The sequence below is a fragment of the Pelophylax lessonae genome (assembly GCF_965119305.1).
Source record: "Pelophylax lessonae genome assembly, chromosome: 3".
In the NCBI taxonomy this organism is placed as follows: domain Eukaryota; kingdom Metazoa; phylum Chordata; class Amphibia; order Anura; family Ranidae; genus Pelophylax; species Pelophylax lessonae.
In genome coordinates this window covers 520,845,720-520,859,622 of record NC_138770.1, presented here as the reverse complement: position 1 = coordinate 520,859,622, position 13,903 = coordinate 520,845,720, and the positions used below count along the sequence as shown (strand labels likewise).

Here is a 13,903-nt window from a genome sequence, read left to right as displayed (position 1 = left end):
GCACACAGAGAGGGGGATTTGTGATGGACAACAAATACAGAAATCTTCTTCCAGCACCTGAATCTGATCTCTGTCCCTCTCCCAGCTATCAGCTTTTATCTGCTGAGAAAGAGACAGTCATCCCTCACTAATATCCCTTCCTGTGTGGGCCCCTTCCCAGCACTGGCTCTAATGTTATCTCTGCTCAGGAGTTTATTTGTAAATTGTAACTTTGTTTCTCCCCCTCTCTGTCTCTCTGATCACTGAGCTCCAACTGCCCAGCCTGTATATTTTTCTCATCTCATCTTAATTTTTATTTAACATAGTTTTTTTTTGTTTTTTTTAGATTTAGCAGGAATTGTGTGAGTTATTTTATATTTGTGTCTGCTAATAGTGATTTTGTTGTAATTTTAGCTAAATATATCTTTAATATTTTCTTGGGGGGGCCCTGCCAGGTAGTCTGTAAGGGGCCCCGCGATTTCTAACAGCAGCCCTGTATGTGTGCAGTGTATACAACAGGTACAGATTCTGTTCAATTCCCCTTTAAAACCCTCCCACTGGCCATGCCCATTGCTTGCCACAGCGTGCGCAGCAGAACTTATTTTTCTGTTCTTTCCCAGGGTGCCTCAAGTCTTCCATAATCTTAGTCTTGCTCACATTTTGTGATGCTGTTTTGACTTATTAATTGTAAAGCCAGGCATATTACTTGTTATGAGTATTATTAATGTTTACAGCAGAGCCCTCTGATTCCTCTTGTACCAAATTGTATTGTAACTGTAATGTCTGCCTTCAATTTGTAAAGCACTGAGCAAACTGTTGGCGCTATAGAAATCCTGTATAATAATAATAATAATAATAATAATAATAATAATAATAATAATACAGTATCTTACAAAAGTGAGTACACCCCTCACATTTTTGTAAATATTTTATTATAACTTTTCATGTGACAACACTGAAGAAATGACATTTTGCTACAATGTAAAGTAGTGAGTGTACAGCTTGTATAACAGTGTAAATTTGCTGTCCCCTCAAAATAAATCAACACAGACATTAATGTCTAAACCGCTGCCAACAAAAGTGAGTACACCCCTAAGTGAAATTGTCTAAATTGGGCCCAATTAGCTATTTTTTCTCCCCGGTGTCATGTGACTCGTTAGTGTTACAGAGTTTCAGGTGTGAATGGGGAGCAGGTGTGTTAAATTTGGTGTTATCGCTCTCACTCTCTCATACTGGTCAATGGAAGTTCAACATGCCACCTCATGGCAAAGAACTCTCTGAGGATCTGAAAAAAGAATTGTTGCTGTACATAAAGATGGCCTAGGCTATAAGAAGATTGCCAAGACCCTGAAAATGAGCTGCAGCATGGCAGCCAAGACCATACAGCGGTTTAACAGGGCAGGTTCCACTCAGAACAGGCCTCGCCATGGTCGACCAAAGAAGCTGAGTACACGTGCTCAGCGACATATCCAGAGGTTGTCTTTGGGAAATAGACGTATGAGTGCTGCCAGCATTGCTGCAAAGGTTGAAGGGGTGGGGGTCAGCCTGTCAGTGCTCAGACCATACGCTGCACACTGCATCAAATTGGTCTGCATGGCTGTCATCCCAGAAGGAAGCCTCTTCTAAAGATGATGCACAAGAAAGCCCACAAACAGTTTGCTAAAGACAAGCAGACTAAGGATATGGATTACTGGAACCATGTCCTGTGGTCTGACGAGACCAAGATAAATGTATTTAGTTCAGATTGTGTCAAGCGTGTGTTTCGACAACCAGGTGAGGAGTACAAAGACAAGTTTGTCTTGCCTACAGTCAAGCATGGCAGTGGGAGTGCTGCCGGCACTGGGGAGCTACAGTTTATTGAGGGAACCATAATTGCCAACATGTATTGTGCTATACAAAAGCTGAGCATGATCCTCTCCCTTCGGAGACTGGGCCGCAGGGCAGTATTCCAACATGATAATGACCCCAAACACACCTCCAAGATGACCACTGTCTTGCTAAAGAAGCTGAGGGTAAAGGTGATGGACTGGCCAAGCATGTCTCCAGACCTAAACCCTATTGAGCATCTGTGGGGCTTCCTCAAATGGAAGGTGGAGGAGCTCAAGGTCTCTAACATCTACCAGCTCCATGATGTCGTCATGGAGGAGTGGAAGAGGACTCCAGTGGCAACCTGTGAAGCTCTGGTGAACTCCATGCTTAAGAGAGTTAAGGCAGTGCTGGAAAATAAGGGTGATCACACAAAATATTGACACTTTAGGCCCAATTTGGACATTTTAACGTAGGGGTGTACTCACTTTTGTTGCCAGCAGTTTAGACATTAATGGCTGTGTGTTGAGTTATTTTGAGGGGACAGCAAATTTACACTGTTATACAAGCTGTACACTCACTACTTTACATTGTAGAAAAGTGTAATTTCTTCAGTGTTGTGTCACATGAAAAGATATAATAAAATACTTACAAAAATGTGAGGGGTGTACTCACTTTTGTTATACCTGTATTTAGGGTATAACATAGCACCCCAACCCTCACCCACAGTCTTTATGCCTAACTGTCACAGTCACTTACCTTTTTAACGTCTTCTCTTTTCTTGTTTCTACAAATCAAAATATACAGTTACATTTTATCATATATATTTTGGTCTACACTGTAGGATTAAATAATTATGATCTTATCCTGAAAAAGAAAGCACATATTTTGTTATAAGTACACCTGTCAGGAGAAATGTATAGGGGCTGCCATTTCTGACATTCTTCTGAAAATGTAAATTGCCTTCAGGACTTTTGAGACCTGTGGGTGAGAATACCTGATCTCTGTACTTGTACCTGGTTAGTGACTGAGAAAGCATTAGCATGACAGTCGGAGAACTAGTATCCTCAAAAGGAAAGGTCAGCAGCTGCAGTCTACATGAATATTTCTTGTTCGATCGTTTTAACGAACCATTATAAATAATACAAGAGGAAGACAGGTAGATCTGTTTGACAACATGGTAAGAGACTTACATGAACAAACAGAAACGTCAAAGAAAGAAAAACTGATAATTGCTTATGGTAAAGTGACAATTACCATAGGGAAAACTAAGCTTATTGAGAAAAATAATACTCATGAAGGTAAAAGTAACCGGTGTTGTTGAATTGTAATATAGTGGCACAATTAGAAATAACAAAAAAAGGAGAGGACGCCAATACTGCCCTTTGTGCAATGACCACAGGTCCTCACTGCTCCAAAGGCTCTGGTCAGGCCCCCCCTATGACACGCTTCTGGGACCAAGTAGAGCTATTTATTGCCACGGTTACCGGACTTCACACTCGCAGAGACCTCTACTCTTTACTTTTCGGCTCTCTGGATGTCTCTCTTCCCAGCTAGCTGAGAACACAAACCAAAATCATTAAGTACAACAAACCATGGCTGACCACATGTTATATGGCTGCAAGAAGAACCATCCTTAAACAATGGACTTCTTCCTCCCCCCCTGCTTTTGGAGGTATTAGAAACTATTTGCTGAACCTACTGCGGAAAGAGAAGCTTAACCTGGTCCTATCCCATCATCGAAAAAACACCTCGATTCCAACGCAGTGGGACTTTTATATCGATAGAGTGCTACTGGACTTGGAGAGCCAAATTCTAAGAAATATCCCAAACATTACTGATACCTTTAAATACTCCCCTACTCCCAGCTAACGACTCGCTTCCATACAACAAAGGTTGCCTTCCTGAACACTTCATATTTTTCCTTATATTCTCCAATATACATGACCGAAATGTTCATTCTACACCATGGTTGTACCAGCCACAGTATCACCACATCTCCCTGTGATCACCTCATATTTATATGTTTGCTTGTTTGTTTTATGGTTTTATTTGCTGAGCTCAGCTTGGGTTGCCTCCCCTTTGTCTTACAACCCCCCCCCCCCTATTTTTTTTTTTCTTTTCTTCCACCTTTTTGGTCTAATAAATATGCCCCTAAAAGTGTTTTGTTATATCCATTCGATGAGTGCCTGTTGATCATGTCAGAAATTGCAAGCTGTCCTTTCTCTTGAGCACACTTTCTATCTTATCCTAAGGAGAAAAATAAGCCCTCCTAGTTCCTATCTTCAGACTATGAGTTGTTAGTCCAAACCTCTGTTTGTCCAAACTGAGAAGGAAGTTGTCAGTGCCAGCCCACACATCTGCAGCTGGGCATTTCCTGTCCCACAGCTGCATGCACAGAAACTGGAGGCTATGTAGCCATATTAGGCCAATGATGTTACGAGCAACTCATGCCTTTGTGTTCACGCAGCAGTGGGACAAAGAATGCCCAAGCCGCAGCTGATTGGGTAAGCACTCGCTTCCAGGCTCAGTTAAACAGTCCTGGGACCAATCCTGTTTAATTTATTCATAAATGATCTAGAGGAGGGGATATCTAGTACAATCTCAGTATTTGCGGATGATACTAAACTAAGCTTGCCAATATCTTCTATGCGGGATGTGGAAACCTTACAAGCGGACCTGAACAAAATAATGGGGTGGGCAACTACATGGCAGATGAGGTTTAATGTTGAAAAATGTAAAGTAATGCACTTGGGGGCCAGAAACCAGAAAGCAAGCTACTCACTAGGGGGGGAACCTCTGGGTGAGTCTAGGATGGAAAAAGACATGGGGGTACTGGTAGACAACAGGCTTGGCAGTGGCATGCAATGCCAAGCCGCCGCAAGCAAAGCCAACAGAATACTGGGATGTATAAAAAAGGGGATTCACTCCAGAAATAAAGAGATTATTCTCCCGCTCTACAAGACTCTGGTCCGGCCACATCTGGAGTATGCTGTCCAGTTCTGGGCACCGGTCCTCAGGAAGGATGTGCTGGAATTGGAGAAAGTCCAGAGAAGGGCAACAAAAATAATTAGGGGAATGGAGGACATCAGCTATGAGGAAAGACTACAAGCACTGAACCTATTCTCTCTGGAGAAGAGACGATTGAGGGGGGATATGATATCAATGTACAAATACTGTACTGGCGACCCTAGCATAAGGAACAAACTATTCAGAGTAAGGGAATACAATAAGACACGTGGCCACTCACTAAAACTAGAGGAAAGGCGGTTTGACCTTAAAATACGCAGGGGGTTCTTCACTGTAAGAGCGGTAAGGATGTGGAATTCTCTTCCACAAGCAGTCGTATCAGCAGGGAGCATCGATAGTTTCAAAAAACTATTAGATGGGCACCTTAGAGACCACAACATACAGGGGTATACAATGTACGGTTAGCATCAAACACACACACACATCATAGGTTGAACTGGATGGACTGATGTCTTTTTTCAACCTCAGTAACTATGTAACTATGTAACTATGTAACATAACTGCTAACTGAATTCAAGTTCATCTTTAATTGTGGATAAAAGGTGGCTTTTAGTAGTTTAGCAAAAAACAAGTGGGTAGGGCTGGCAAATCAAAAGATATTTTTCTGTACCTGCGGGGTCTTTAAAGGGGTAAACACATGCATATATTGCATAGATGTATTGCATATTTTATTTATTTTTTGCCCTCACAAAAACTTCAATCTGTGCACAAGAGGATCATTGACAGGGCTAACTGAGTTTAATCTGACAGTGGGTAATTCAATTTTTCTAATTTCCTGGCTGTAATACTTCCCCCTTTTGCTGAACTAGTGACCTATGAGGATAAGGACTTCACAGATACTTCTGATACACATACTTAAGTCAATGCCTAAAGCTGCCCATAGATAAATTGAAATTTGGCCGGTTCAGCAGGGAGTGGCTGAATTTCAATCCAGGTGTGGGCTTCCCTGTACAACAGAAGTTGATCATTACATCGACTTTTGTTGAGCAGAAATGCTGGAAAACCTTTGTCGTTCAGTGTATTATGACAATGGAGAATCCCACTGTCAGAAAACAATGTCTCAGCTGGGAAGATTCCTTCATTCACCTTTAGCCCCGTACACACGTACCGATCGTCAGGCCGAACGATCGGCCGTCTTTTGTCCGAGGGCTGTCTTGTCTGTTGAAAAGTGCAAAAGACTGCACACAAATTTTGTCGGCCAACAACAGCCGACTGCAGAAGTGATGTCATGTGATGGTTAACTTTCCTGGTCTTTTTTCTTTTCTGAGCATGCCCAGTCTTGCAAATCTGCTGTCTGTCGGCCGAATTCTGTACTGACTGGCGAACAATCGGCCGCTCTGGTGTCGGCATACAAGAATTTTAATGCTTGCACGACAGATTCTGTTCGGCCGAAAGTGCACTGTCGACTGTCGGAAGCATCATACTAACAAGCCGAAAATCGGCAGATCGTTCGGCGGCCGAACAGTTTCGGCCGACAATCGGTACGTGTGTACGGGGCTTTACTTGTGTGGATGGAGGAATGATTTTGTTTTTTTCATTCAGCTGACTGGCTGCACAAAAAAAACAACAACTGGTCTATGGCCAGCTTAGGAATGCATTAAATCTAGTGGGTCACTACAACCTTCAGTCAACTAGTATTTTCAGAAGTTGGTTTGGAAATGGCAGCTCCCATTTTTCTCTCATGATAAGGGTACTTTAAGCAAACCTATCACAATTGTTTGATGACTAAACTCATTATGAAAGAAAGGCAGGAATAAAATCAACAGTGGCGTCTTTTGTCACTACTGGAGTAGGTCATGTTAGAGGGTGTGGGCATTTTTACTATAGCAATGAGCACAACATATTCACTATGGTAAAACTCCACCTAAGTTATCGGCAGACTTTCTGAGCAAAGTATTATGGTGATACTGCGTTTCTATCGATAAGCGATATATCAATTTCAGCACTAATTCTATTTCTTCACCAACAAAATACATTTCTCAAACCCTATAAGTGTGATAGTAATGTTCTTTTAAATGTTAAACTTTACATAAAAATATGTTTTTTGGGGTGAAGATCTGCTAGCTGACAAGAAGAATACATCTAGTGATAAAATACCACAACAAACATATTACTGGTTTAAGGACCAATCCTTAGACTGTAAAAACTAGACATAGCTTTGTTCAGGTGCAACATGGAAGTCTCTGAGCAGAATTCCAGACTTGGTTTGTCCAATAATAACTATTCCATGGCTTTAATGGTTTGCTCATGTCATATATAGTATATATACAGTATCTTAGAAAAGTGAGTACACGCCTTATAATTTTGTAAATATTTTATTACGGTATATCTTTTCATGTGACAACACTGAAGAAATGACACTTTGCTACAATGTAAAGTAGTGAGTGTACAGCTTGTATAACAGTGTAAATTGGATGTCCCCCCAAAATAACTCAACACACAGCCATTAATGTCTAAACTGCTGGCAAAAAAAAAGTGAGTGCACCCCTAAGGGCTCTTTCACACAGCCGTCCATCGGATGGACTCCGTTTATCTCAGCGGGGGATTTGGACATTTTGACTTAGGCCCCTTTCACACAGGTTCAGATCCGCCTGTCCGTTTTTTTTGGCGGATCTGAACGGTCCCCCCATGCATCCCTATGGGGCATCGGATGTCAGCGGAGACATGTGCGATCTGATCCGTCATATCTGGACGGATGGAAACCCTATTTTCCATCCGTCCAGCGGATCGGATGGGATCGGATGAGAACGGACAGGCGGTCCATTCCCATCCGATTCTCCCATAGAGATATATGGGGACCTGACAGCTGTGTCTCCGCACAAAAAACAGACAGGCGGATCTGAACGGTCCGCCTGTGTGAAAGGGGCCTAAGTCAAAATGTCCAAATTGAGCCCAATTAGCCATTTTCCCTACCTGGTGACATGAGACTCATTAATGTTACAAGGTCTCAGATGTGAATGGGGAGAAGGTGTGTTAAATTTGGTGTTATCGCTCTCTCTCATACTGGTCACTGGAAGTTCAACATGACACCTCATGGCAAAGAACTTTGAGGATCTGAAAAAAGAATTGTTGCTCTACATAAAGATGGCCTAGGCTATAAGAAGATTGCTAAGACCCTGAAACTGAGCTGCAGCAAGGTGGCCAAGACCATACAGGGGTTAAACAGCAAAGGTTCCACTGAGAACAGGCCTCACAATGGTCGACCGGAGAGGTTGAGTGCACGTGCTCAGCATCATATCCAGAGGTTGTCTTAGAGAAATAGACATATGAGTGCTGCCAGCATTGCTGCAGAGGTTGAAGAAGTGGGGGGTCAGCATGTCAGTGCTCAGACCATACGCCGCACACTGCATATATTGGTCTGCATGGCTGACATCCCAGAAGAAAGCCTCTTCTAAAGATGGTGCACAAGAAAGCCCGCAAACAGTTTGCTAAAGACAAGCAGACTAAGGACATGGATTACTGGAACCATGTCCTGTGGTCTAATGAGACCAAGATAAACTTATTTGGTTCAGATGGCGTGTGTGGCGGCAACCAGATGAGGAGTACAAAGACAAGTGTGTCTTACAGTCAAGCATGGCAGTGGGAGTGTCATAGTCTGGGGCTGCATGAGTGCTGCCGGCACTGGGGAGCTACAGTTCATTGAGGGAAACATGAATGCCAACAGGTACTGTGACATATTGAAGCAGAGCATGATCCCCTCCCTGTTGCCAGCGGTTTAGACATTAATGGCTATGTGTTGAGTTGTTTTGAGGGGACTGCAAATTTACACTGTTTTACAAGCTGTACACTCACTACTTTACATTGTAGCAAAGTGTAATTTCTTCAGTATTATCACATGAAAATATATACAAAAATGTTAGGGGTGTACTCACTTTGTGAGATACTGTATGTGTGTGTGTGTGTATATATATATATATATATATATATATTTATATATATATATATATAAGTGATCAACCGATATAATTTTTTTAATGCCGATACCGATATTTTGGTCATCGTATATCGGCCGATATTTTCGGACATGTAAAAAAAAATTTTTTTTTTCCAAAGGTACTCCTTGTGGAGGGATCTGGGGGTCTAAAAGACCCCAAACCCCTCCTCAGCACTGAAAAGCATTCAAAACGCTGAGTTTGGCTGTTTTGAATGCTGTCAGTTTTTTTTAATTCGGCACCGAGTACCCTGGAAGTGATGTCATGACATCACTTCCGGGTTTTTTACATGGAGACCCGATCAGAACCGAATGCGGCTATGATCGGGCCTTCTCTTCGGCAGCGGTGGAGGTAGGATGCCCAGGCGACCCGCGGAAGGCGGCGGGAGGGAGGGACGTTCCCTCCCGCTCCTTGTAATGACAGCCGAGTGGCTTCTCAGTCACATCGGTTGTCATTACAAGTCAGCCGACCGTCGGCTATGGACACCGGTACCGGGGTGATGCCTCTAGCTGCAGGCATCAACCCAGTACAAGCACTTTCCCCGAAATATCGGCCATATCGGTAACCTCAGGGGCCAATTACGATATATCGGGGAAAGTGCATCGGTGTTGCCGATAATCGGTCGATCTCTGATAGGGATGTATATATAGATACACTATATTACCAAAAGTACTGGGACGCCTTCCTTTACACACACATGAACTTAAATGGCATCCCAGGCTTAGGGTTCAATATTGAGTTGACCGACCCTTTGCAACTATAACAGCTTCATCTCTTCTGGGAAGGCTGTCCACAAAGTTTAGGAGAGTATCTATTGGAATGTTTGAACATTCTTCCAGAAGCTTATTTGTGAGGTCAGGCACTGATGTGGATGAGAAGGCCTGGCTCGCAGTCTCAACATCAGAGCCTGACCTCAAAAATGCACTTCTGGAAGAATGGTCAAACATTCCTCCTAAACCTTGAGGACAGCCTTCCCAGAAGAGTTGAAGCTGTTAAAGCTGCAAAGGAGATTTGGTGAATGGTTATTGTTTTTAATTGTGGATTAGAGATACAGTACAGTCATTTGAATGAAGGTTGTTTTGATACATTCATATTTCTTTAGGGAGGTGCCTAAAGCTCTCTAAATATTTCTGTACTCTTTTTTTTTTTTTTTTTTGCACAAAAAAGTGCACAAATAGTGTTATTTGTAATCATTAACCTCAATCTGTCCTAAATCTCAAAACTGGATGGACAGAGATACATATGGTTTGGCTGGTAAAACAGCTCCCATATTTGTATTTCATCTGTATATCTAGCTGTGTGCATGGAGTTTAACTTCAAATGAATATTGGCACCAGAGTCCACAGTTGTAAAAGGAACATGATACTTAATTTTTTTTATTTACAATATTTTAGAATATCATACCTCTTACCACTTTTGGTGCACACAGTATCGTCCATTAGGTCCACACGTATTCTATTACGTTTAAAGTGCTCTTGTGTCTGATGAAAAAATAGAATGTAATTTAGTATAAACAGAACACACACACTCAAAATCACTAGTTTGTAGGGTAATCTTAAAGCAGCCCTATTATCTACATAAAAACAGCACCTTTAGGCCCCTTTCACACTTGCGGACCGTCCAGATCCGCCTGTCAGTTTTTCAGGTGGATCTGAACGGATGCCCCATGCATCTCTATTGGGCATCGGATGTCAGCGGAGACATGTCCGCTGACAACCGATCCGATCCTGTCTATCAAAATAGGGTTTCCATCCGTCTGGCAGATAGGATGGGATCAGATGAGAATGGACAGGCGGTCCGTTCTCATCCGATTCCCCCATAGAGAAGAGCGGGGACCTGACAGCTCTGACACAGCGCGGAGACAGAGCTGCCATCCGCCTGCTCAGCAGGGGATTGGCGGATCGATCCCCCGCTGAGAAAAACGGAGTCCGCCGACGGAGCGGCATGTGTGAAAGGGGCCTAAACCTATATCTGAAAAGATACAAACTTAAAGCGGAACCAAATGGAAAAATACTTACCGTACCTTAGTTCTAACGGTCTGACACCCAGCAAGTACCTTGCTGGCATCTTCTACCCAGCTTCTTCCTGGTGCCAGTCTTCGTCCGTCTTGATTGGCCGGCATGGGATGACATCACTCCTACACAAGCGTAGTACTTCAGTTATCCTGGCACACAGGCAGTGTGCCAGTATGTAAATTGAGCTGCGAATCTACAGCTCAGTGCATATTCCTAAGGGGATTACGAACAGGCCGGTAAGTATTTTACTGCAGAAGAGACATTGCTTGTCCCTTCTGCAATAAATACCCTTCCTGTTCACAATTTTTTATTTTGTAACTTTAGTTGCACTATAAATAGAATTCTGGATATACACCAAGCTGGCCTTAAAACTGTCCCTACAGGAGGGGGCACCACCAAAGGATGGGCAACTGAAGCCTATGACTGATGTCCAGGCTTTACTAGCCATCTCTCCTTCAGCCACCACTGGCTGACACAGGAGAGATCACTTGAACAGCTTGAAGCAGCCTAAAAATAGGTAAGTATGTAGGTGGGTGCAGCATGGTGCGGCAGCAATAACACACTCAGTCCAGATGCAATTGAGAGAGCTTGTATTGAAGACAAGGAAAAACAGTTCCCAACAAACCTAGCTGAAGGAAACCCTACTGGGAAAACCCACGGATGACAACAACGTATAGCGAAGTGGGTCTCAGCCAAGCTGACAGCATCTGATTGGAGGGGTGGAATGCGGCCTGGCCGGTCCATGCCTAAGTGGGGAGATTTCCAGGAAGAGAAGTGGATCCTTATGCTTTCTCTACTCTTCTGGAACCTTTTCTTGCCGCTGATACTATCACTATCTTGATAGGGTTTTACCCACTTCATAGGGTATTACCCACAAGTCTGATAAAGTGGCATGGTTGGGGAGTGCAATTGGGTTAGTCCCCAAGTTGAAGAGTTGTACCGGGACCTTTCCCTTGGGAACCTTCAACAGGGTGCGTGCAAAAAGCTATTCTCCGTGCATCACCGTGTCCTTGTGGGGTTCTATCACCTATGAAGTTTCTTGTAGGCCCCAATAGGGAGAGGCCAGACTACCTTTTGGAGGGGTGCCAATGACAGCTTCTGTTTAGGGGGTGTACGGATAACTACAACCTGCTGGGCTGTTTCCTAGCTGCCCTTTGTTGAGCCTCACAAGCTCGAATGACGTTGATCCATACAGCTCGCAGGCCACAGCCCTGTGCCCCCCGGCCAGAATGTTCATGCACAAAACAATGGGTACTAAAGAGTCGACTAGGTCACGCATCACTACCACTTCTGCCCGATCCACCACCTGGTCGTCAATCTGGATCTTCACCCAGGTGATACCTTTCACCGGGATGGGCAAGTTATTGGCTGCTTTAAGGGATAGCCAAGAGGGGTCCAAATGATCCAATTGAGCCAGGAGGGGTCCCTCCTGACTGGGCCTGCTTCCATCTCTGCCACAAACTGATCCTTTAGTATGTGGCCTGAATCTGCAGTTTCTGCACAACCCCATGCATCCTTCTTCTCCAGTCATTTCCAGAGGCGACACTGCAAATGCGTGAGACTCTCATCCACCTGCTGTATCTGGACAGCCTGGAACAGGGGCGCCAAGTTTGGGTGAGTGCAGCGTGGTACAATGGCAATAACATACACTCAGTCCAGATGCAATTGGAAGAACTTGCATTGAAGACAAAAAAACAGTTCACAACAAGCTTGGCGGAAAGAAGCCCAACCGGGAACACTCATGGATGACAACAGTGTGTAGTGGTCTGGGTTTCAGCTGAGCTCACAGTGTCTGTCTGTAGGGGCAGAATGTGGCCTGTCTGATCCGAGATCAAATAGGGAGGTTTCCAGGAAGAGACACGCTTTCCTACGCTCTCCCTACTTGTCTGGGACCCTTCCCTGCCACTAATACTGTACCTGACAGGTGGGTGTTCCTTCCCTATCCTATCCACGTGCTAAAAGCATGCCAAACCCAGGAGCCAGGGTCTTCATTAGACTCTGCCTGACCCAAGATGGCCACCAGAGTGACATGGACTGTCAGCATCCAACCGGATCACTGCCCCCAATGACCCAGGAAACCATAGAGGAACCATGTTCCTCCTGACTTCCTCTCCCTCTGCACTGCCACTGCGGTTGAACTGCCACCTTCAGTGGAGTAAATAGACTGCACCTGCCCATAAGTAGACACATCTTTCTTTTACAGGTTAATTAAAAAAGGTGTTTTTGTAAGGAGGAGGAGGGGACAGTTTTAAGACTAGTTAGGTGTATTGCCGGAATTTTACTTTAGGCTAACTTTACACTTTTTCACAAGTTCATCATTCTATACAAATATGTTCCTGAGTATTTCTACTCAGTATTCTGAGCATTTCTACACCTGTGAACAGCTCCTTAGTCAGAACTTACCACAAACCATTTTTTTATGGAGTAAGAAGGATCTAAAATTTCTGCCAGGCTGTCATTGGCACACAAAGGCCCAGACAACACAAATACCATTGTTAGAAGCTTAAAGCCTCTCTCACACTGTTAAAAATAAATATCCCATCAGCTCTTGTTCAGACCGGAAGCAGGGGAAAATCTCCCTATAGCTGACACAAAAGGCAATAAAAACTTGAGCTAACCATTCACTCTGCTTTAAACAAAATTAACAGCTTTAGCTAATGGCATAGAACGTTAGCTGTTTCTGAGAAACTTGCATAGACACTGCAATTTAACAAAATGCTGACTCTTTTGGGTTGATTTACTATGGCAAATAGTCCCCAGCTTAGTGCTGACTTTTATAATCCAAAAAGGTTCAAGCAAAAATGAATATTTTTTGTATTCTTACTTTCCTTGCTTGTGATTGGGTATTCTTAACTTTTACCGTATTTGCTAAGATAAGTGAAAGTTCCCTTGCAAAGTAAACAGCCTATTGGCTTTTAGTAATTTAACCCAAGAAAATACATTTATCCTTTCTCCCTAGGCCGTATGACCCTAAAGTAACCTACCCATCCCTTCATTAAGGCCCCCTTTACACTTGTCCGACTTGTCCTGCGACTTGGGACTACAAAGTCGCATGAAAAGCTGTACACCATGATTTCCAATGAGTACCATTCATATCTGGGCAACTTCAAGTCGCAGTGATTTCAAAGTAGTACCTGCACA

General features: G+C 43.5%; 1 protein-coding gene across 2 annotated transcripts in view; it reads right to left on the bottom strand.

Annotated features, from left to right (window-relative positions):
• CCDC170 (coiled-coil domain containing 170) overlaps positions 1-13,903 on the bottom strand; it is a 149,090-nt gene that overhangs the window by 131,181 nt on the left and 4,006 nt on the right. Inside the window, exons 2-3 of one of the 2 annotated variants that reach the window (XM_082250149.1) lie at positions 10,152-10,228; positions 2,545-2,572 (exon numbers count right to left, since the gene is read on the bottom strand). In XM_082250149.1, coding sequence (XP_082106275.1) covers positions 2,545-2,572; positions 10,152-10,228 — 105 coding nt within the window. The remainder of the gene's footprint in view (positions 1-2,544; positions 2,573-10,151; positions 10,229-13,903) is intronic. The other variant, XM_082250150.1, reaches the window with a different exon arrangement.